General features: G+C 46.7%; 3 protein-coding genes across 5 annotated transcripts; 1 reads left to right on the top strand and 2 right to left on the bottom strand.

Annotated features, from left to right (window-relative positions):
- Positions 1 to 296: 296 nt before the first annotated feature.
- On the bottom strand, positions 297 to 6,088 carry si:dkey-16l2.16 (ras-related protein Rab-35). The gene is made up of 7 exons (XM_062407419.1): positions 5,915 to 6,088; positions 3,736 to 4,578; positions 3,067 to 3,117; positions 2,479 to 2,602; positions 2,248 to 2,372; positions 2,015 to 2,139; positions 297 to 1,817 (listed from the first exon to the last, which is right to left on the bottom strand). The coding sequence occupies exons 2-7, from the start codon at positions 3,788 to 3,790 to the stop codon at positions 1,668 to 1,670; spliced, it is 630 nt and encodes a 209-aa protein (XP_062263403.1). The 5' UTR covers positions 3,791 to 4,578; positions 5,915 to 6,088; the 3' UTR covers positions 297 to 1,667.
- Positions 6,089 to 7,039: 951 nt separating this feature from the next.
- On the bottom strand, positions 7,040 to 15,374 carry srrm2 (serine/arginine repetitive matrix 2). 3 transcript variants are annotated; one of them, XM_062407412.1, is made up of 14 exons: positions 15,173 to 15,373; positions 13,676 to 13,927; positions 13,481 to 13,576; positions 12,939 to 13,124; positions 12,416 to 12,499; positions 12,266 to 12,334; positions 12,154 to 12,183; positions 11,898 to 12,011; positions 11,546 to 11,684; positions 9,701 to 11,457; positions 8,614 to 9,273; positions 8,451 to 8,522; positions 7,968 to 8,075; positions 7,040 to 7,516 (listed from the first exon to the last, which is right to left on the bottom strand). In XM_062407412.1, exons 2-14 carry the CDS (start codon positions 13,921 to 13,923, stop codon positions 7,462 to 7,464), a joined length of 3,618 nt encoding a protein of 1,205 aa, XP_062263396.1. In that variant the 5' UTR covers positions 13,924 to 13,927; positions 15,173 to 15,373; the 3' UTR covers positions 7,040 to 7,461. The 3 variants fall into 3 exon arrangements, with proteins under 3 accessions (XP_062263396.1, XP_062263397.1, XP_062263399.1); XM_062407413.1 differs by having other exon boundaries at positions 12,266 to 12,331; positions 15,173 to 15,372; XM_062407415.1 differs by lacking the exon at positions 7,968 to 8,075 and having other exon boundaries at positions 15,173 to 15,374.
- Positions 15,375 to 16,019: 645 nt separating this feature from the next.
- arl6ip1 (ADP-ribosylation factor-like 6 interacting protein 1) lies at positions 16,020 to 22,055 on the top strand. The gene is made up of 6 exons (XM_062407411.1): positions 16,020 to 16,201; positions 16,935 to 17,068; positions 17,614 to 17,733; positions 19,398 to 19,515; positions 19,939 to 20,023; positions 21,138 to 22,055. The coding sequence occupies exons 1-6, from the start codon at positions 16,166 to 16,168 to the stop codon at positions 21,254 to 21,256; spliced, it is 612 nt and encodes a 203-aa protein (XP_062263395.1). The 5' UTR covers positions 16,020 to 16,165; the 3' UTR covers positions 21,257 to 22,055.
- Positions 22,056 to 22,773: the final 718 nt, after the last annotated feature.

Genomic DNA, 22,773 nt, shown 5'->3' with positions numbered 1-22,773 from the left:
TCTCTCAGGAGATGGAACCCACTCACTGGAGATACAGACGCTCAGGGAGAGGAGGAGGGAACTCATGTTCACACTAAACATCAGACTGATGCTTTACAGTTTAATTGGTGATTTAACTGTTTTAAATCATCAGGATGATTTCCTGCTCAAAGGAGCTGAAGTTAAACTGCAGCACTGAAAACAGATTTTAAAGTTCTGCTCCTGAAAGAATGCTTACACACTAACAGACGTATTGATTGACACCATCTCTCCACGCTGCAGCTTTACATGAATCATCTTCGCATCCGAACACAAACTCTGGATTTATTGCTTTATTTGGATTTGGACACATTTGCTCGGCGACAGATTTACATTAAAACAACAAACAACTGGAACATTTTGTCGTGTAGTCGGAGTTTACTGGCGTTATTAACTGAAACAAGGCAAACGTGCATTGAGACTGAACACAGCTGTTAGTGTGTCACGTTTACGATTTAGTAACGACTACAACCAGTTCCTTTTCAGTGGTACAACACTGGTTAGAAGAACACAAAGGCAAAACTCAGTGGTTCACTAGAGCAACGTTAAGAGACCATAACAGTGTTTTCATTACAGTTAGTTTATATCTCAGGTCTAGTTAAAAGCAGATTGTAGTGTTGTGGGTTTCAGAGTTTTTCTGTTTCACTCTGGACGAGAGGAAGTGATGTCATCCTGCCTCCTCCATGTTAGTAGATGGGACAAGTTCGTTCACGTCTTCATGTTCCTGCCGAGTCTCGTTTGAATCAGTTGTTTGTGGAGCTGAGACTCACGACAGGTTTCACGACACAACGATCATCACTCTGATGCCTCGACTCAGATTTCATGTCCAAGACAAAACTCAAAGCTCATTTTCCAACAATACAGATTTTCTGTTTCTCCAATATTTAAATAGACTCCAGGTTGGAACTGTCCAACATATCGAGCACGTAAAAGACTGGAAGTTAGGAATCTGTAAACAGCTCTTCATTTTAAACACTGAAAGATAAACAATTAATCAAGAAACCATTCACCACATTAATGCAAAGTAACAATAAACTTTAAGTGCAGATGTCTCAAACACTACAACCTGCTTCCATCTTATAAACATCACAATGGTTCTCTGTCGTCACCTCCCAGCTGCTGCAGGAAGTCAGTGATGACAGATCGAGGCTCCGCCCACACGGAAACGTTTTAGTTTTAAACTGAAAACACTAACACAGGTCACATGACTGTTCACATACACTGGTCATGTGATGTCAACAGGAAGAAGATTGTCTCTGCAGTTGGTTGCTTGGTAACAGAAGTGATGCTGAAGATGGATTTCTTTTCTCTGAGCGACGACGAGTCGAGTCATGTGACTGACGAGAACCAATCGGGAAGAGAACGTGTGCGTCTCAGTTTCTGTTCAGAGTTTTCGAACTGACACGAGATCAGCAGCGTTTACAAACTTCTGTTTCAGGCGCTGGACAACTGCAGGCGTGACCGTGAAGTGTCCCGTGTGGACTCGGCCTGAATCCCTCAGGACTGTGGCAGCAGCAGCTGAGCAGTGGGACCCGACTGTTGTGTTGAAACCAGTAAGGAGTGAACCACAGTTTCTCACATTCATATCTGCAGATGAAACACTCGTCTTGTTCTGTAAGCGATGAGCGTCCTCGGCGTGCGTCTCCGTCTCAGCAGCACTTCTTGCCTCTCTTCCGGCGGTCCCGGTCCCTGTGGGCGTTGATGTTCACCGTGCCCTTCTCCCGCTCGCGCTCCCGCTCGGCCCGGTTCTGACTCTGCTTCTTGGCTCGGAGCACCATGTGGGTGAAGGCCATGAACATCTGAGCAGGGAGCAAACACAAACATCTGTTTGAATATGTTCTGTAGATCTAAATATGAAAAACATGAGTATATCAAATACACACGTGTTGACAACAAAGCTCTGATTGTAGTTTGTGAAATTAAACTTAAATTGAAACAAAACTAAATCTAGTGTAATATTGTGACATGAATGAAGCCACGGGACGTGTTTAGTTACCTCCTCTACGTTTATGTTTTCTTTGGCACTCGTCTCAAAGACCCGAACACCGACCGACTCCCCGAAGCGCATTGCATCCTGGGTATCCACCTGCCTGCGGGCGGGGTCGTCGCTCTTGTTCCCCACTGAGAAGAAAGCAGCAACTTTAGTTTTGTAATGAAACATTTCATGGATGAAGCCTCTTCAGACGGTTACCTGACTTCATCCAGAGTCCTGTTAACCTGGAGACTCACCCAGGATCTTGCAGACGTTGTCACAGTTCTGGGAGATCTCGTTCAGCCACCGCTTCACATTCACAAACGACTCTGGATTCGTCACATCGTAAACTATAATGACACCGTGGGTGTTTCTGTAGTACCTGCAGAGAGGAGGAGGAGACTGGGTGAACTGACGGACACAGACTCAAACTACAGTGAAGGAGAACCCCTGAACATCAAACCCAGCTCTGGTCTGGAGATGATTACGTTGAGGTGATGGTTCGGAACCGCTCCTGACCCGCGGTGTCCCAGATCTGCAGCTTCACCCGCTCGCCCTCAATGTCCACGGTTCGAATCTTGAAGTCCACTCCGATGGTGGTGATGTAGCTGCCTGCAGGAGACCAGTGGAAAACAGACGCACACTGAACACTGTGTCACACACACACAGAAACACACACAGGATGGACTCATATCCTCATTTAAACCTTAAAGCTTGTGAAGCAGCATTAAAAAGGGAAATAAAATGTCTTCTTTAATAAAGATGGACGACACTCCTCCACTTCCTCCCGCTGCACAAAAAAGAAAATATTTTGCACCTATTTCATCAGAGGAGAAGTGATCGTAGAGCGGAGCCACAGTACCCAACCCCCACCCCCCCCAGCTGTCAATCATCACGTCTCAGCCTGTTTCTACATTATTAAATAACTGATTCAAACCAAACTGATCAGTTTTCACGACCTGAAATGACAGAAACCTCTTTTCAAACATGTCTCTCACGTCCTCTCAGTCGGACGCTGCTCTGGACGGACCTGAGGACCAGAGATGAAGAGTCTTTGTCAGAATGTGGAAACTCACCAGAGAAGGAGTTGTCTGCGAAGCGGAGCAGGAGGCTGCTCTTCCCCACATCTGAGACAGAAACACAGCAGAGCAGCAGTTAGCTCAGTCTGAGGGATGAATGTGACCGAGCAGGAGCAGAAGGAACAAGTCTCCGAGTCGCTCACGTCTCAGGACGACAGAGCGACGGCTTCACTCCAGTAACAACACTCAGAAACAGAAACATGTCTGATTCAAAGAAGATGAAATCACGTCCAGGAATAATCTGCTGTGAACTGAGAACCAGTCGTAACTTGTTAGAACGAGAATGAACCAGAATGAAGCAGCAGCAGAAAATCTAACTGGAATAACTGAAGAGGAAAAACGTCTCCTGCTGTTTACACTGAAAACCAGTTGATCAATGAACTGGTCCCCATTATGTGAATGTATGGGTTCTGTATATCACAGCTGACCGCAGCCCTGGTTGTGTTGGGGGGGCGTGTCAGACTTCTGACCGTTAACACAAACTTCAAACTCTGAAAACTATCAGAACGAACCGAGGAAAGAAAAGTGAAAACATGACTTCAAATGATTTAACAGCTGATAAGAAGACTTTCAAATCAAAACTTTGGATCAGTTATGTTTCCATGAGCTGATCTGTTTCTTCAGAGCTCATTGACAACACTGTGTGAAGGAGTAAAAAGCACTAACTGGAGTCTCCGATGATCAGCAGCTTGAACAGATGGTTGTAGTCTTTTCCCGCCATCTCGAGGCCGCGATCTGAATTTCAAAGTAAAATCAGTTTCATAGGAGGAGGCGCTGTCGCTTCTCGGCTCCACCTCCCGACGCTACGAGCTCAGAGCAGACCAGGCCTTCGTCCAGAACTCATCAGCATTGGTCCCACGGCGCCAGCACCAGAACATCTCCAGTTGACCCTCTGCAGGTTTACAGTTTATCCTTTGAGTTTCAGAGTGAACGTTAAGAGTGAAACCGCAGCAGCCGGCAGAACATGGAACATTTCTTAAGACCTCTGCATTCGTGATTCATGCTCGATGGTGAAGGGCGGCCGCGGGGCTCCAACTTAGTTCCAGCTCCACCCGATGAACCTCCTCTGGGGGGGGATTTCCAGCTCTTGGCGACTCATCGATTTTGAAATCCACAGCTCTGTCAGCGGCTCCCTCCTCCTTCCTCCTTTCGATTCCCACAGCGAGCACGGTGTCTTCACAGAGGTCTCAGCGCCGAGTCGCCCGTCTGAGGCTCCGGGGGGGGGGCTGTGGCATTCTGTGGTTGTAGCTCTGACAGTGAACTGTACCAGTGTCTTGACAACTGATCGTCAACCCAGCTATCGGCCCGAGCTCCTGCACGACTCCATCCCTGCTTTAACAGAAGTGAGAAAGAGGATGTTCCTCTTTTCTGAGGCAGCGAGCTGGCGTCACGTCTGCTGAGGTCCCTCTGGGTCCGGCCCCTGATCTCACTTCAGCTCCTCGGGTCCTTCGGTCACACGTTTCATCTCAGGTAGAGGGCGTCACTTCTTCAGGCCAGGTTGTAAAGACACTAAACAAAGAAAGGAGGGAGAGGTAATATGAAGTTAGACCAGCCATCAGTGTGTGTCCCTCCTTACCTCCCTCCCTGCTCCTCAAACAACGGCTGAGTCACTAAATATAACTTCCTCATCCTGCTTCATCCACCCCCGTCCTATAACTCCACTGGGCTGGGGGGGGAAGCAACCACACAAGCTCAGTCAGGCCGGGGGGGTTCGGCTCGCTGAGCTAACGGAGCTAAAGTTTCCATAAAAACAGGAAAAGCTGCTTTCAAGCAACCGGACAGGATCCTGATGATCTGAGCCAGAGAAGGAGACAAACTGCACACGATGAAACATCAGATCCAACACATTGTGTAACGCTAACTGGTTTAATCAGGAATCCTCCTGAAGATCAGCTGAAGTCACACAAACTGTTTTCATCTGCACCGGTGGAAGTGTTAGATGGAAGGATTACACAGAACCTACTGAGCAGGTTCTCACCACAGTGGAAATGAGAGTTACTGTTTAAAACCCTGTGTAATGTTAATGAAGCTGCTGAACACTTTGTTTCCAGAGAGTAAAAAAGTCCAGTTTCACTTCGTCTTTGCAGAAACTCTCATATTTAGATCTGATTCAGAAGCTGATGAGTCAACAAAGAGTTTAGAAACACCAGAAGATCTGCGTCGCTCCTCAGCTGGTGAATCTTCTTCTGTTTGAAACAATCTACTGAGACCTGCTAGTTAACTGAAGCTCACCTGTGAACGACCTTTAGAGAATCGAACCCAGAGAAGTCACGGGTCTTTACAGATGAAGCTCCAGCTGGTGACAGTCACTCACCTTCTCCATTGAGCTCCAGGCTGCAGCCAGACTTCAATCTGAATTCTCTGACTTTCAGGGAATTCAGGATTTATGAAGTTTCAGTTTCGCTCTGGTTGCGGGTGAGGACATGTGATTAACGAGGGAGGAGCCCTCTCCAGTTCGGCTACAGTTAAACAACATGTGAAGAAGCATGTTGGGCAACATGTGAACTAACTCCCGTGTTTAGACGTTACAGCGGAGTTAGCTCCAGCGGGTGTGTGCGCTGCAGCTGCGGGTCTGAAACATGACAAACACGAGCCACAAACACACTTCATCTCACGTTGAGTTTAAACTGATTGAGCCGAACACACAACCGACACACGACGTCTCACACAGCGGTCTGTTTGTGTGTTGGGACCGTGAAACGAGGCCCATCAGCGGGGAAACGGGGGAAAGTCCCGTGTTTTAGAGCCAGTCTGGGCCGGCGGAGCCTGGGGCCTGTTCCCAACACGTCAGAAAAACTTCCCCGGAGAAAGTTGAGCCCTCCACGGCCTGAGCGAGAACACTCACCGCGGTCAGTCAGGGCCGTGAGCCCGCTGCTGTTCGTCCGGCTGAGGGCCGCTGGGTGTGGGCTCCGGTGGGAGAGCGTCCTGGTCTGGTCCTGGTCCTGGTCCTCCTCGAGTCCTGGTCTGAACCGACTCTGACTCGGGTCCTGAACCGACCACACCTGCCTGATGAGCCGCTCATCATCTGGTGCTGCGTTCAATGATGTGGGAAAAACCACTTCTCGGGCACATGTGACTAAAGGAATGTTTCTACGTCTGCTGAGTATTTATCGATTTATCAAATCAAATCCATTTTATTTGTCTCGGGCCAAAGTGCATCAGCATCTGCAGGACAGGACTTTATACTGCAGACACCACGAGGACTCATCGTGTAGAACCCAGAGTAATAATACTGATAAAAGTGATTATGAACTGAAAACACTAAAAGGATGGAGGTGGAGATCCTGATGATCCTGATGACTCCACCTTCCTCAGAAGAACACCTTCACACCTTCTACTGCTGCTCTGAAGCCTCAGTTTCACAGGTTGGTCAGCCATCTTGGTTATATGAGACCAGAAGTAACCATATTTGGAGGAGCAGGGGGTGGAGCCTGACACGCCCACCTATACCAATTGGACAGGTATCCCCCAACACATCAGTGCTTTATGTTCTGTTTGAATCTGATCACGATTCACTAAATGAAACTAGAGACAGAGACAGAAACTCCTGAATGTCACTGATGTTATAAAGTGAGAAGTCTCTTTCTATAGAAACTAGCAGATTGACACTTGCCTGCTTTTCCCAGCACGTTGTAACGTGACTGGCTTCTGTTCTAGTCGACCAACAGGCAGCTTCTACATACGTCACTCAGAGGGCGGTGGTGTTTAAGGTGGGGAGCGTTTGGTGACGTAGTGCTTCGAGCAGCAGGGCGGTGTGTGAGTGTTAAAATAAGAGTGATGATGGAGGAACATGTCACTCAGACTCACCGATGTGTTTTTAATAGTTCATGGAAACGATGCAGATCTACGCCTCAGACAAACAAATCAGGAGTTTAATGCAGTTTTGTTAGCAGAACATATTCACTGTCTGATTATTAAAAATATAGAACCTTCCTCAAGATGGATACACAGCAAATATGTCACACAAATAAAATGTACAATTGCCTTTTTATTGTTATCAACCATTTTTCAACAAAGAAATTAACCACGTTTCAGTTTCTCCTCACATTAAATGGCAATCACGAATCTATTACATGTTAATAACCAAAATACAGACAGCCCATATCTACAGGTAGAACACAATCCACAGTACAGGTACAGAGGAACATCGTTACTTTAACTCAGCTGTTTTCATGTGTTGGCTTTTCTTACTCAGCTCATAAGAATAAATGTACAGACTGGTCCTGCACCACACTGCTGATCCACGGGTCGCGGCTCCGATCCAAATCCAGTCCCCAGACATTCACACCCAAGTTCATCTGAGGTCTGAAGTTCATGTTCTTCAGACTCGTCGCAGGTGAGTGCAGAAACACCACAGAAGAAGAAGAGGGGACGAGTCTCTGTGTCCTCAGCTCATTTCCTTCGTCTGCTGGTTGACGAGCGACTGGGCGACTGTCGGCTGCCGCTTCTACCAGGAAGAAGAGAAGAAGAGGAATTATTTCTCCTGTCGAAATAAGATTTAATTAAGACGTTAAGACACAATAAACCCTCTGGCTCAAAGTTAAAGTCTTTATGTAAATTAAAACCTGACTGATCTGGATTTCTGGGTCGATGCCGTTATCCGGGAGTAAAACTGTTAAACACCGATATATATCTTCTACCGTGTGTTTGTTTAAATTCTTCGGATGTTATCAAACCGTACGTGAGGTTTTATATTTGACAGTTTAACCATTGAAATGAATTCAATGGAAAACAAACAATAAACAAACACATTTTTTATGCATCTTCTCTAAATTGTTAAATAAACACTGATACATCCGAAAAACTGTTTATCCAGAGAATAATTATTAAATATCCCACATCCACTGGTCGAAGCTGCTTCTCATTCTGTTATGGGGGACGTCTTGGCGTGTACAGACCTGCGGCTCGGGGGGGACGGCTCTGCTCTGATGTATCTCGGAGGAGAATAACTGAGGGAGCGAGAATCTCTCAGTGAATCCGCCGGGTTCCGCTGGGGCCTGACAGGACTGAGAGGAACACACAGGAGTTCAGACTCTCACTCTGAGGGAGGACCACTCAGCGCAACGAGCATCACAGCTAAAAGGTCGTTTTCAAATGTGAGTGAACTTTCTGTGTCAGCAACAGATCGAGTTCTTCTGAAAGCTGCGGGTTATGGACCAAATTGGGGGGGGGGGGGGGGGCATTGTAGCCAATTGTTCAGGAAAGACAACCATAATCTATTTGATGTTGGGCAAAGGGACAAATGGAGGACAAGTGGAGGACCTGCCCCCTAGTGGATGTATCACTGAACAACAATGCCAGAGTAAAGGACAAACAGACAAATCTCTTTTTGTAAGTCTAGGTTTAAATTCTGAAACTTCTCCTTCTCCTCCTTCTCTTACCTCTTGTTCTTTGTCTCCTTTTCTCCGTCCGAGGAGGACGAGGACGAGCTGCTCGGAGCTTTGGTGGTTTTCCTGTTAAACATGAGAAAAGGTAAATCCTCTTTGAAAATAAAACACCTCATTCGATTCTGTCGTTCGCGCTCATTCCCTGTCGCCTGCTCACCCTTTTCCTGGCTCGGCCTCAGAGTCAGAGCTGTCTGAAGAGGAGGATGAAGACGATGAAGAGGAGGAGGAGGAGGAAGAAGAGCTGGAGCTGCTGCTTCCGTTGCTCTTCTTAACTGCCTCCCTGCCGTTCACCGTGCTCTTGATTCTGACCGTCTGGTCGGACGGTCGAGCGGCCGCCGGTGGCGACTCCTTCCTGGTCGGACCTCGTGATGGCTGTGTGGCGTCTGATTGGCTGCTGGCCGGGGACTTTCTGGAGGTCACGTCGGAGCGGGGGGGATCCGACTGGGAGCCTCTTCTACCTGAGGGTGGAGCGTGGGAGGAGTCTCCGGAGGGACCCTGTGAAGAACGACTCTTCTGCTCTCCGTCCTCTTTCCTGTCGTCCTCTCTTCTTCCGTCTTTCTCTGCTGGTAACTTTGTGTCTTTACTCTCACGAGCCGGTGAAGGTGAAGAGGACGAGGAAGAGGAGGAGCCGGAGGAAGATGAGGAGGAAGAGGACCTGCCAGGCGGGGGAGCATCTTTTGGCTGCATCTTCGCTCTTTCTCTCTCTTGTTCGACCTCCCTCTGTCTAATCCGCTCGTTCTCTCTTTCTCTCCCTCGTTCCCTGGAGAGCGAGCGACTGCTCCTCCTCCGTCGTGGAGGAGAAGGAGAGCGACGGGACCTGGAGGACAGAAATATGAAGCAGATGATTTTAGATTTGATCAAACTTTGTCATTAGAGACAAGAAAAACAGGATACAAATATTAAACATCACATCCACCGAATACAGTTAATGTTCCTTAAACATAATTTTGATCTTGGATTAATTTCCATATTTTCATTAAACTCAAAGGTTTCAGTCTGACCATGTGACCTTTATTTTTACTTCATGTGATGTCATTTCCTGGAGAATCTTAAATTGCATCACGTCCGTAAAACCTCAGTTAATTGGTCCTGTAAAATATGATTAGCGTACTGAGTGTCATAAATTTAGAGAATATACAAATCTGATGTTTTTTCCATTCGTCTCCTCGTGTCCACACAGCATCACATACGAGTTTGTTGTGTTCAGAAATGTTTCAGAATGTTCATGCAGGTCCTTGTCTTACCTATTGGGGGGGCTGCGCCTCCTCTGGCTTCGGGATCTGCTGCGTCTTGGAGGCCGAACACGTTCTCGGTCCCTCTCTCTCTCTCGGTCCCTCTGCCTCTCTCTCTCCCTGTCTGACCAGGCCGGAGGAGGGGAGGCTCTCCTGGAGCGGGGCGGGGCCTCCTGGTACTGCCTAGGTGGAGTGCGACGGGCCGGGGAGGTGGTGGTTGTTTTCTTGGGCGGAGAGCGGGACCTCCTGGCCGGGGGGCTCGGTCTTGCCCCCCTCCTGGCTGTGCCCCTGTCCCTCCCTCTATCCCTTTCCCCAACTTTGGCCTCCAGCCTGTTTTTGTCAGCCTCAGGGTGCCTGCTGCCCCTGCTGTGGTCTGCCCTGCTGGGTGGGGAGGGGGGGGGACTGGGACTGTCCACCTGTGTGGGGCTGTATCGCTCTTGACCTTTGGGTTGGGACGGACAGTCGTCTACAGGAGATCTGTGAGGAGGTCTGTCTGTCCTCTCGCGTCGGTCTCCTCCGTCTTGTCGTCTCAGTGCGTCGCCCTCAGAAGCAGAAGCAGAACTTTCTTTTCTTCCATTGGTTAAATATCTATGAACCGCAGCTCCAATGGCAGCTGGGGAACTTTTCACAGGACTGGCTTTTCCCCTCCCTGCTGCCTTCTTCGCCTTGCCTTCATCCTCAGAGGATGATGAGGAGGAGGAGGATGAAGATGAAGAGGAGGATGAGGAGCTGTCGCTGTCACTGCCACTGCTGCTGCTGCTCCCACTACTGCTGCTGGAGCTCTCTTTTCTTTTCTCAACCTGTTTGGCCTTGTCTTCTCGTTTGTCCTTTGCCGGAGGACTCCTCGTCTTCTCCTGATGGTCCAGCGTGTCGGGTCTTTCGTTCGTGTTTTTATCGGCAGCCCTGAGATCTTGTCTGCTTCCTGCAGATGGTCGAACCACCGTCTCTCTTTTCCTACCGTCTCCCTGACCCTGCTCTCTGTCTTGTTCTCCCTGCTTGTTCAGATTCCTCTCCATGTCTTTCTCTCTTCTCCTCTCCTTCTCTCTTGGACCCCCGGTGGAGACGGGTGAGCGAGCGGCGGGTGACAGTGAACCACGAGACGTGTGTCCGTCCCTTCTCCTGTCGTGTTTCTGTTGGCGAGGAGACACCTCCCTCTCTTGTCTCCTCCCGGTGTCTTTCCTGTTGTCCCTTTCATTTGGTGCCCTTGAGTGCAAATCTCTCTCACTCCTGCGCTCCCTCTCTCCACTCCTTTCCCTTCTCGCTCTCTCCTTCTCAGGAGGTGAAGGAGACGAGGAGTCGTGTCTGGTCTTTCTGTCCAGTTTACTCCTGTCTTTTTCCCTCTCGGTGTCTCTGCTCCTTCCCCTCCTGGTCTCCTGTTTAGGTGGTGGAGAAGGAGATGAGGAGTCATGTTTGGTCCTCTGAGGAGCATTCTCCTTTCCTTTGTCCTTCTTCTCTCTGCTCCTGGACCTCCTCCCTTTCTCCAGGTCCCTGCTCCTGGACTTCCTTCCTCTCTCCCTCTCATTTTCTCTACTCCTTGATCGCCTTCCTTTGTCCATCTCTTTGCTTCTGGATCGCCTCCCTCTCTCTCTCTTTTCTACGCTCCTTGAACGCCTCTTCCTCTGAATCTCTCTGCTTCTGGAGCGCCTCCCTTTCTCCCTTTCCCTGCTTTTATCAGTCTGCGGCGGTGGAGAGGGGGATGAGGAGTCATTTCTCCTCTTGGCGGAGGTCTTCTCCATCTCACTCGGGCGCTCTCTCTCAGGATTGGGCCTCTTTGGAGGAGAAAGGGTTGAAGTTGGTGTGAATTTTATCATCACAAAAGTAAAAGATGAAAAAAGGAGAAGCAGCTCCGGACTTTACCGTTTCTCTTCCCTGGCGATGTGGGAGGAGCTCCTCGTGGCCCCGCCTCCTCCTGTCAGGCGATCTGTCCTGTCGTCCATCGTCATCTTTTCTTGCAGATTGTTCCTGTTGACGTGACCTCACTGGAGCTGGAGAATGACTGTGGACATCACAGAGAAAAATCTGTCAGATGCTGATGAAAATAATTATCGGCAGTTTTAGCTCATTGGTAAAGAACCAGAGCGGATCACAAGCTAGATGTGAAGGTCGTGTTTCACATATGAAGAACAGAGCAGCAGATTGTCCCGGGACAATGTGGGGAACATTCAGGTGAGACAGGTGGAAGCTTTTTGGGACATTTATTTTTCTGTACCTGTGAGAAGAGTCGGAGGAAATACTGCCGCCTTGCACCACCTTGGTTTTCTGAGGACTCGAACTATCACCCTTTCCTTTCCTCTTTGACACCTTCTGTTTCTCGTCTGAGGAGCTTTGAGTGGAGGAGAGGTTGGATGTGAGGACGAGGCTGCACATGAATCCACTTTCTTCAACATTTCATATTAACAGCACCAAAACTAAAACAAGACGACGATTTCTTATTTAAACAGACGGTTCCATTTAAATTCACCAACCTGTCTTCTTCACTCTCTTCCGAAACCTCACTGAAAAACAAATATCCCAGTTATTAATCACTCTCCATGTCAAACCAGTCAGGGAATCATAAAGAATCTTGTGGTAAAATACCGCTTCTTTTTCTTCTTTTTAGATTTCTTCTTCTCTCTGCGAGGAGACGGGGAGGGACTCTCTGAACTGCTGGGACAAGGAACAGGAACAAAGTCATTCCTGCTTTTAGAACCTTTATATTTTCTATTCTTATCGAGTTGGTTTTCTCACCCGTCTCTGTTCTTGTTTTTCTTCTTCTTCTTCCGACTGCGCTTCTTGGGAGGAGAATCTGAATCGTCCGAATCTTCCACCAACCTGAGAGAGCGAGGGCAACAGCAGCAAGTCAGGGAGCTGCTGATGTCTAATCCTACTGCTGGTGAGATTTCAGCCACGGAACCAGAGACGTCAACTTTAAGGTATAGAGTCATATTCCAGAGAACTGCTGACTCACTAAAACATAAAATACCCTGCAGCCACAAACTAGAAATGTATTTTCTAGGTTGTTTGGATGAAGCTGGTATCGATTCCTATTTATTGTGTGAAATCAACATCATTGACACCAAGGCTGTCTCTTTGATCTCAGTCCAACTCCTCATAAGTTAATAGAACTTTGAAAAGGTTTGTTTTAGAGATCGGAACATTTATCTGAATATCAAGGTTTTAACAGGATATTAAAAACAGGATATTAATTGAGCCACATTGTTCAACAGTTATTTAGATAATTAAATGTGTGCACAGTGTTTGTCCCACTCACGTATATTTCTGTTGCTGCTGCTTCTCTCGCTCCAGACGCTCCTGCTCCCTCTTCTCCTTCTCTCTCTCCTTGCGGTCGGCGTGGAAGGACGAACCGTCCACGTAGTCGCTGGAGATTCCAAACGCAGCGCGGAGACGGTCGTTCTTCTGCTGGTTGGCCGCAGCCAGGGCGTGAGTCTCCGTGGCCCTGAGGAGATAAACAAGCTTTCTGTCACCAACACGGTGTCGTACAAACCAATGAGATGCTCTCAGAACTTCATCACAACTCAGAACAGGGATCCAGTTTCTTCATGCAATGGAAAATGGGCAGATCTAAAAATGTGCATAAACACTTTTAGATTGTGTTTAACAAATCCTTCTGTCAGTATGTAATGTACAGTCAGACTTTCATCTCGTTCTGTCATGTTTTTAATGTAAAGACTAATTCTGCACAGGGACAATGGTTTATCTTGTTTTTACATAAACACCACGCAACAGCTTCCAGTCTGAACGAGTCATTTTAATGGAGCCACGTTAAATGCAGGTTGTGTGTGCTGGTCTCACGTTGGTCTATCGGAGGGGGCAGCTGCCGGCTCCTCCTTCTCCTGCAGCATCATTCGGAAACTGTTCACCTTCTCCTCTATCTCCTCGGCAGAATACCTGAATGTTAGAGAACACATGAAGATCTAACGATGTACCAAACATGATTTGTAATCTGATTAGAAGTCAGCTCAGGTTGGTGAGCGCGTCTGAATTTACCCTTGCTCCTCCATCATGTCCTGTAGCTCTGCACACTTGACCTCCAGCTGCCTCTTGCGCTGGTGCTCCAGGATGTCGGCATTGGGCTGCCTGTTGAGCTGACTCTCCAGCCGCTCCCGGTCCTTCTCGTCCCGGTCTCCACCGCGCTCGTCCCGCGGACGCTTGGCGCGCACGCTCGACAGGTTGCGCTGCACGTAGCCATTGGTGCCACTGCCCCTCGGAGTCACCAGGCCAATCCCATTGTACATGGCTCTGCACAAACAAGTCAGGGGTTCAGTGATTCATGCTGAAACCCAATAGGTCATATTTAATATTGATAAATTATCTAAGAGGGTTGATCAGTTTTCTTCAATCCCAGTGGATCCACTTCTTCTACCTCTCTGTGGTTGAGAGAATCACGTTATCTTTTACATGAAGCTCGGATCATCTTTTCTAAGCACAACATTAAACCTTATACTTTAGTTCAGGCAGAAACTCAACAGACATCAAATCATTTCACACATCTTGGAAATTCAGAGTAAACATTTGACCAATGACTGAAAGTGAACTTATGTTAAAATAAATAATCTAAATATTTGCTTTTAATTCAAATATATCAGAAACAGAATATTTGACAAGTCATAAACATGACACTTTATCCAACAGACTCAACAATTTGAAAATATAGAACAATTTAAAACAGATACCCGTTAAAGAGTTTCTTCTGTTTTCAGTTAATTGAGATTTTTTGATAGAAAAATATTGCTTCATTTAGGAAACGTCATTTAAATGAGAAGTACTTTCGCAACATATTAAAATCTAACCCCCCCCCCCCCCCCCGGTGTTCTCCTCCATGTGAAGACCAGATGTTCTGATGGTTTTAATAGTTTCTTCTGGATTATTCTGATCCAACACCAGTAAACCAGTAAAGCAGTGGAACACATTAAAGTAGTGACGGACTTCCATTCTAAAATGGCTGACGTGAGTAAAGTGGCAGATCCTGGTCTGGCTGGTTTCAGAGTCCTGGACTGGTCCAATGTGGGAAACACCGGAACCATGAATATTAAACATCTGGACCGTGACGACGAGCGGCTGCAGGTGTGACGCTCATTAATCGACCCTGGTGGGTTTAAGGTTGGCCCAAGCTCCTCTCAACGTGACGAAGAACTCGTGGAAAGTGAATCTCCTGAGTCTCCTCACTTGAACCTCCATGTTGATCTTCTTCAACCCTCACGGGACGAAGCCAGTCGAAAACAGAGCTGCTCATTAACACGTGCGCCAGAACACAAGGGGCCTGTTGCTACGTCTGTTAGCGCGAAGCTCACCGACGACTGACGAACTGGTAAAACACGATTACCACTGACTTTACGAACTGTTACAAGCAGAGCTCCAGTGAGCGGCTCGGACGCGTTCACTGGTTTCACACCGAGCTGGATTTAACCATTAAACTTCCCACAGGCCCGAGCGCGAGCCAGCCCACTCCCAGCTAGCCAGCGAGCTAACGCAGTTGATACGTACCAGTGTTTCCTCCGCAGAGAAACCGGCTTCGGGGGAAATGAACGATAATAAATCCCTCGGATCCAGAGACCGGAACAGACCGAACAGCAGCGGAGTCCTCCGAACGCGGAACAATAAAGAAAGCGACTGGTTAGCTTCAAGCTAACGGCTCCGACCACCGAGCACAGCAGGACGACGAGCTACCACGTGACGTCACACGCACAGGACGTGCGTCCGACCTGAGAAGCGTTCAAATAAAGTCCGTTCAACCAGCTTCGCTTTGTGTGTTTGTGTAAAACTGATTTAAGTCAAGAATAATTCAGTGAGAATATGAGTATTACTAAACAGTGATGGTTGATGTCTGTAATTTATCATTTTTGTACTTCATTATTGGCCAAGAAAACAGGAAACTACCGACACTGTGGAGGAAACATTGTTTAATCGTACACCAAAACTGACCTTTGAAATAAAGACAGGTTCCCTTTTTATACTCGGATTAAAAAATGAAAAATCAAGTAATAATTTAAATAAGTATTTTTTAAATCAGTGATTAAAAAATTAGTAACTTTTAAAGACACCAGTCTGAAAAGGCCGATTTCCTTAATGAGTCAGCCAACGCCTCACCTGTGTCCAATTAAATCTTGAGAGAGAGAGAGAGAGAGAGAGACATATGGATATAAATGGATATGTAGAGGTGAATAAAACCCTAGTACAGACCAGGACCACACGTGTTCTCCTGATAGGACAATAAAGCCAGTCACGTGTTTTCTTCTTCATCTTTTTTTATTTTAAAATAAAAAACACGTCTCCTCGGAGCTCGCCTGTCTTTGACGTCAGACTACATGTCCCAGAATGCCGCGGGCCGCTTGTGACGCAGGGCGGAGATAAAATCATCCAGGCAGCGCTCGGCCGTTAGTGACGCTACGGCCGGAGGAGGAAGTAGAGCACCGCGCTTCAGCTGCTCCACAGTCACACACACCGAGCTGCTTCAGGGGGACGAGCTGCTGCACCGCCATGACCGAGGGAGACAACAAGAGCGCCAACATGCTGGTGAGTGGGAACCTGCGCCACCTGCGCAGCGCCCGCACGGAGCCATGCTAATGCTAATGCTAACGCGGGGCTAACCCGAGGACATTTTGAAATAGATTAGTGTAACTCCACTCCAGCGGGAATCGAACCTTGTGATTTCGTCTGTTGTTAAACCGCTAACTCGACACCCAGTGGCCGCTAGCCAGCGCCCTGACTGCTGCTAGCTCGCTAGCTAGCGGGTGTAATGCTCTTGACCCAGCTTGACGGCTCGTCTGTCACTGAACCGTCGGTTACGAGCACCCGCGGCAGGGGTCGCGTTCACCCGGAGAGCAGTGAGCTCCAGTGGGGGTGTTTGGGTCGAGCTGTGGTTTACTGCACCGTCATGTCAGGAGGGTGGAGAATACCGTGACCTGCTGCCTCATGGACACACACACACACCATTCTGTTTAAGATCCTCTTTAATCACATCCATACAAACAGTTTGAAATCCAGTAAGACGCATCCAGACATTTACTGAGCCGACTGCAAGGTTATATGTATTTTATATATTAATGGGTTAAAGGTCATGTAGGTCACGGGTGTACACACGAACCATAGGAACCAGGGTAACTAGTTTGGGTGTAGTAGAAGAACAGTTGGACTCTATGCCTCAGCTGGAACGTGATCTCTCACACATGCTTATGATTCTGGTATCGTTGTTTAAGGAGCAGACAGATATGATTATTAGATGTTGAACGTGTTTTCTCGTGTCCAGGCTCAGGAGACAGCCCAGCTGGAGGAGCAGCTGCAGGGCTGGGGGGAGGTGATCCTCGCCGGGGACCGAGTCGTGCGCTGGGAGAAGCCCTGGTTCCCTGGAGTCCTGATGGGCGCCACCACCCTGCTCTTCCTGTGAGTCGACCCACTGGGTGCTGTGTCACAGGGCCACAAGCAGCTGGCTTCAAAGTTAGCATAGCTCGCATTTCCCTTCTCGCAGCAGGGAAGTAGCAATAACTAGACTGAGACCAGTAGAAGACTCAGCTGCTCCACTTTGGTTTAAAACTGTCAGGTGGAACAAATAGTTGTGAAGATTATGTTGAGCCTCATTGTTGAAGCATGAAGAAGGAAACACAGTAGATTATACAAGATTAGTGTGATTAATGAGCTTATCTAAAATTCTTCAGTTTGTCAAGGTAACTCTCGGAAAAGCTTTTCAATGAAACTAACAATCAGTCTCTGTCTGAGGTTCTGAATGCTATCACCACCCTCCCTGTTTGTCTCTGGGTTTCTCCTGGAGGCAGATGGTTTAAAACAAATCAAGAATAAATGAGCCTCTGTTTCTCACATACTGGACGGGAACTTCTCTGCATTGCACAATAAAGAATCTTCTTTCCATGTGAGTAGCCGGAGTGAAACCGGTTTATAACCCCACTGACTGCTCTGTGTTCCTCCTCCAGGATGATCTACTACCTGGATCCCTCAGTGCTGACTGGGCTCTCCTGCTCCGTCATGCTGCTCTGCCTGGCGGATTATCTGGTGCCCACCCTCGCTCCCAGAGTCTTCGGCTCCAATAAGTGGTGAGGGCAGGACATTCATTTGTTAATAGGTGGAACATTGAAAGGTTTTTTATATTGTTCCATAAGTAGACCATGAAATTGATGTTCTTATTTCTTATTAAAAATGATGGTTGTTCTGATTGCACTCATATCAGCCGTACCTTCTGAACAGATAGACCTCTCACTCGGGCATCTTTCTTCTTTCTCTTTTTTTATTAAATGCAAAACATAATGAAATGGTGTCATGTTTCAAAGACGTCACACTAAACTGCAAGCTTAATAAATCTCTGGGGTAAAATGGGCCATAAATCGAGCCTGTGAGGCAAGTCGTCAGGGAAATAAGGCATTCATCTGGATCCAGTGATTTCTTAGCGGTTGATAAGATTTAAACAGGTTTTACTGAAAAGAAGACGGGACTCCTTCAACCTTTCGTTATGACATCGATTACAAATAATTGTTTCCTTCCTCCATGTCAAACATCCTGTGTGACAGGGGAAACAGACTGAGAAGCAAAAAGATTTGGACCAAAGTCATTTCAGGACTTTTGGGGGAGCAGGGAGTTTTCATTTGGGCTCTACCTAATATGATGACCTATAAACTGCCACCTGAAACTGGTCCTGTAGGGTGTCGCCTCCTCATGGAGCTTAGACATTACACAGTGCTCCCATAAAGCCCTCGACTCAGCTGTGTGCGTTTGATGGTGAGAATCAGACACCGAGGACAGGATAGAGTAACGTCCTGCAGCTGGCACAGAGTGTTGCACGTCTGACGCCTCAGACTTAGTGTGTCACCCTGCGAGCGGAGCATCGGTCTGGATCTCGGGTCACAGACAGCAGCTGAGAAAAGCTGGGTCTGTTCAGTGACTGTTGGAATCAACAGTAAAGAGTTTTGTTGTTTATTGTGCTGCAGTAAGTTGTCATTAACTAACCTTTGTCATGCTAGTGCTTCTAAATTTCATGCCTGGGCTTTTAAATGCAGATTTTATGTTTTGATGCAGCTCAGGAACGTGCACATTAATCTGTAGAGTCTGAACTGAAGTATGAAAACAGTGAAGCTCAGGCTGCACGTTCCTGCAGAGTCAGATCGCTGGAGAAATGGAGCCATCAGTCTGCTCACGTCGTTGTTTGGATTCCTGACACCAAGGACTGAAATAGGAACGATGGCTAAGCAGAAAACAGGGGACACTTTTCTCAGCTCCTGTAGTTATATAACACCAGCATCCAAACGCAGGGTGATAATCTATTAATTTGTGATCATTCATATTTGGATCAACATGAGGATGTAACCAGGAGCTACTGCTCAGTCAGGTCTTTATCTGTCGAGTGTTTTGCTCAATGAACTTAATGTTTCTAAAATAAGAAGCCTGTGGTGCCCAGTCGCTAGTTGGTTCACTTGGATTTTCAGTTCTGATAGAAATTACCCAACAAACGAATGAAGCCTGTCGATCACTTTTCTTTGTTCAACTGGAAAATAACTGCAACAGTAAGGGACGTGTGACATTCATACTTAAAGTAGTTTCTCATTTAAAGACTATTGAGACTGTAGCTTGTGTTCTCGATGACAGGTTGGTGCTGTCAGTTAATATTGGTCTGAAAACATCCCCATGGTTTTTATTTAAAAAAATAAATGTTTCTTTAAGCAAACATGTGATTAAAAGCTTTTCTCCATTCTGTCGCCATGTGCAGGACCAGTGAGCAGCAGCAGCGTTTCCATGAGATCTGTGGAAACCTGGTGAAGACCCAGCGTCGGGTCGTGGGCTGGTGGAAGCGTCTGTGCGCCCTCAAGGAGGAGAAGCCCAAAATGGTACGTTGAAGATAAAGTGGCTGAAATGTAGATATGAGCTGTGAAGCTGTGTCAGGGCAGTAAATCAACTCGTATCTGTTTCTTACAATGCTGAGCTTTCTCTGTGCTCCAGATAAAAATATCCTCAGCTGATTGGGCTGCTCCACTTAGCAGACGACAAACTGGGTTAGAGGCTGCGTTAACCAGGCCTCGTATCAACACTGTTACACACACACACACACACACACACACTGTTAATCACACTCTTTGATCAACATAGCTTTGTCGGTTCTTTCAAAATAAGAACATGTTCTGCTAAAGAAAATAAACCTAGTTTCTGTTCATCTGAAATGTGATTCTTTAAACTCAGTGATGTTGGTTAGTGTGAGTAACTGTAGGTTGAATGTGATCTGACCCCCCCCCCCCTCCCTTCTGCTCTCATAGTACTTTGCCTCCGTGATCAGCGGCCTGCTGGCAGTGGCCTGGATCGGACAGCAGGTGCACAACCTGTTCCTCACCTACCTGATTGGTGAGTATATTACAGTTCTACCTTCTCACCTCCTCCTCTGGTGAAGGACTTGGGTTTTTCCTTGTATGTTGGATGTATTTTCTGTCCCTTGTGCATTTGGTCACTCACAGTTCTGTGTGAGATCAAATGTCTGAGTCAGTGCCTCTGGAACTTTTTCTGGATCTTCTCCTGAAGCCTCGTGGTAAAACAGCTGTAAAGGGTCTGAGACCATGTGAGAACTTACTCAAGTACCTTTTACAGCCACATGATTAATTCTGCTGGAGGCTTGTTTTAATAACTCATGCTGCTTTCAGCTGCAGCTGTTTTCCTTGTATTGTAATGATGCTGTGTGTAATCTCATCACGTGAGCGTGACCCATCATAACCCGACTTCCTGTTACCATGACTTAGACGTGTAGCTCAATAACTGGATCCCTGAGGCCACAGACCTCTACAGTGACGATGGTAATACGCTGCTGCTGGTTTCTTCCTCAGTAATGACCCGAGGAAGGTGTTTATCTCAATCTGCTGTGGAAGTCAAACATTATAATGAGCAACGCTCCTGTCAGACTTGCACCTGCACAGCGGTGCCTCTGGGAAAGTGGAGGCTGTCGTATGATGAGACTTATTCATCTGATGGGAAAACCTTGAAAAAGAACTGAGTTCAGTGAGGAAGTGACTCTGAAACAACAAAGTATTCTGTTTGAGATCCACTATCTGCTTCATGAACCTAAATTCCACCTGTTCTGCTTCCTGTTGACCAGCCAACCTTTCACTGAGGTTAACAGGGCGGCTGCTGTTGTCAAGTGGAAGCTTCTTGATTAAAGAGCTTTTGGATGCTCATGAAATCAGAAATCATGGGAAATGAGGTGTTAGGTTTTTGGCATCAATTATGAGTCAGTTGCATAGCAGCAATAAAACATTTAACAAAAAGCTTTTGCTCAGCTTCCTGGGAACTTGCTTGTTTGAAAGTTCCAATAGTTCAGATCATAACTCTTCTGGAATAATAAGGTTTTGGATGTCATTGAATCCCGGACAGCAGATTGCTGCAGGCTGAACGTGGAGGAAACCTTCTCCACCGGCTGGAGGACTCAGGAGAGCTCTGGCTTCATGTCTGTGTTTTCTCTCCCCTGCAGTGAACTTCCTGCTGCTGCTGCCCGGCCTCAACCAGCACGGCGTCATCACCAAGTACACCGCCATGGCCAAGAGGGAGATAAACAAGCTGCTCAAACAGAAGGAGAAGAAGAACGAGTAAATGGAAGAGTGGACGAAGAGGAGAATCTCAGAACGATGACTAAGACACAAAATGGAGGTTTTGAGGAAGGGCCTCGTTTTCTCTCGTCTCCGTCACAGAGCGAGACACTTTTTCTTTTCTTGTGCTGAATAAGTTTCACTTCTCTCTAGCTCACTATTTTTTCACATTTCATCACATTTTATTTTCTTATGAATTTGCCATGCATGCAGCCACATGAAGGTTCTGACACGTTTATCTAAAGCACTGAAACATTCTGCAGCACGTCACACACACACAGTTTAAATCCTCCTGTCTTATTTTAAACGTGATTTTTGTTTTAAGATGTTAGTGATGCTTTTAAGCCATTCCCTCTTCATGGACTAAGTGACTACTGAGCAGTTTTTGTAGCATTACTGCATCATATTCTTCACGGTAGTGTTTTTTTTTTTCCTCAGGACAGTTTTTGTCTGAGAACAGGTCATTAGTGTTTTTTGCTTTATTTGTATTTAACTTGGCACTAAAACAGAACTGGATTCAAAGCTGAGCTCCACCGTGTCTAGATGCAGACATACTGCTGTGCTGCTGCTAGCTGGACTCGAGTCTATTAGCTCTTATATAAAACCACAGTGTTACTGGTGTGGGCTGTTTCTGTGTAAATAGACCTATTCCCCCCCCCCCCCCCCCGGTCCCTGTCAGTCAACCTTTTCTCGTTATTTATGTTATTTCCTCTTCAGTCTGATCACTGTCTGTCAGCTCATTTCATTATTTGTCTTTATTGGAGATCTTATTAAAAACAATTAAAGTTTGATTTAAGTGAAAATCCATGTGTTATTTCTTGTATTGATTTAAGATAATTGCTGTTTTTCAGCAGCTGCATTTCTCGCATGTTTGTCTTTAAATTGTCAAAGTAAAGTCACAGGGTGATTAAGATGGTTCCTGATCTGGGGAGCAGGAATGTGATTTCAATAAACATAGAAAAAAATGTAAATCTCCAGATGTTACCTTTCTATTATGATGAAGCATGTGACCTGGATGACCTCATGACTGACCCGCTCTCGGACTGTTATCAAGTGAGAAAAGGACAAATCGTGTCACGTAGAATAAACTAGTATAATCTTAATCTCGTAAATTGTAATCAACAACACGCCCTGGAGACGATAGGTTTTTACTTTCTAAGTTTGTTGCAACACAAATTCACAAAACAAATATTTCCTCTCCTGTAACTTTGTATCTTGCGTAACTGCCACTTACATAACTGTTGCCCTGCAGCTGTGTTCTCAGAGGAAGACGTCTGGGGACATATTCTGAGGATCAACATCTTTTGTGACATTTTACTAGAACAGCGTGTGATCCCAGAAGATCGAGATATTAAAAATCATAGCATTAATGTCACAAAACATGGAAAGAATACCTGGAGTTATGACACAGGATGACATTTGTACAGTATTCACGTTGAGAGGAGCAGAAGAGACCGACTCCTGACACCAAATGTGTTGGGACGGGAATCAAGGAATTTCGATCTAATCATCTACTTAAGA

The sequence above is a fragment of the Platichthys flesus genome, chromosome 16 (assembly GCF_949316205.1).
Source record: "Platichthys flesus chromosome 16, fPlaFle2.1, whole genome shotgun sequence".
Taxonomy (NCBI): domain Eukaryota; kingdom Metazoa; phylum Chordata; class Actinopteri; order Pleuronectiformes; family Pleuronectidae; genus Platichthys; species Platichthys flesus.
Note: the sequence above shows the minus strand (reverse complement) of the source record. Positions and strands in the feature narration are given on the sequence as shown.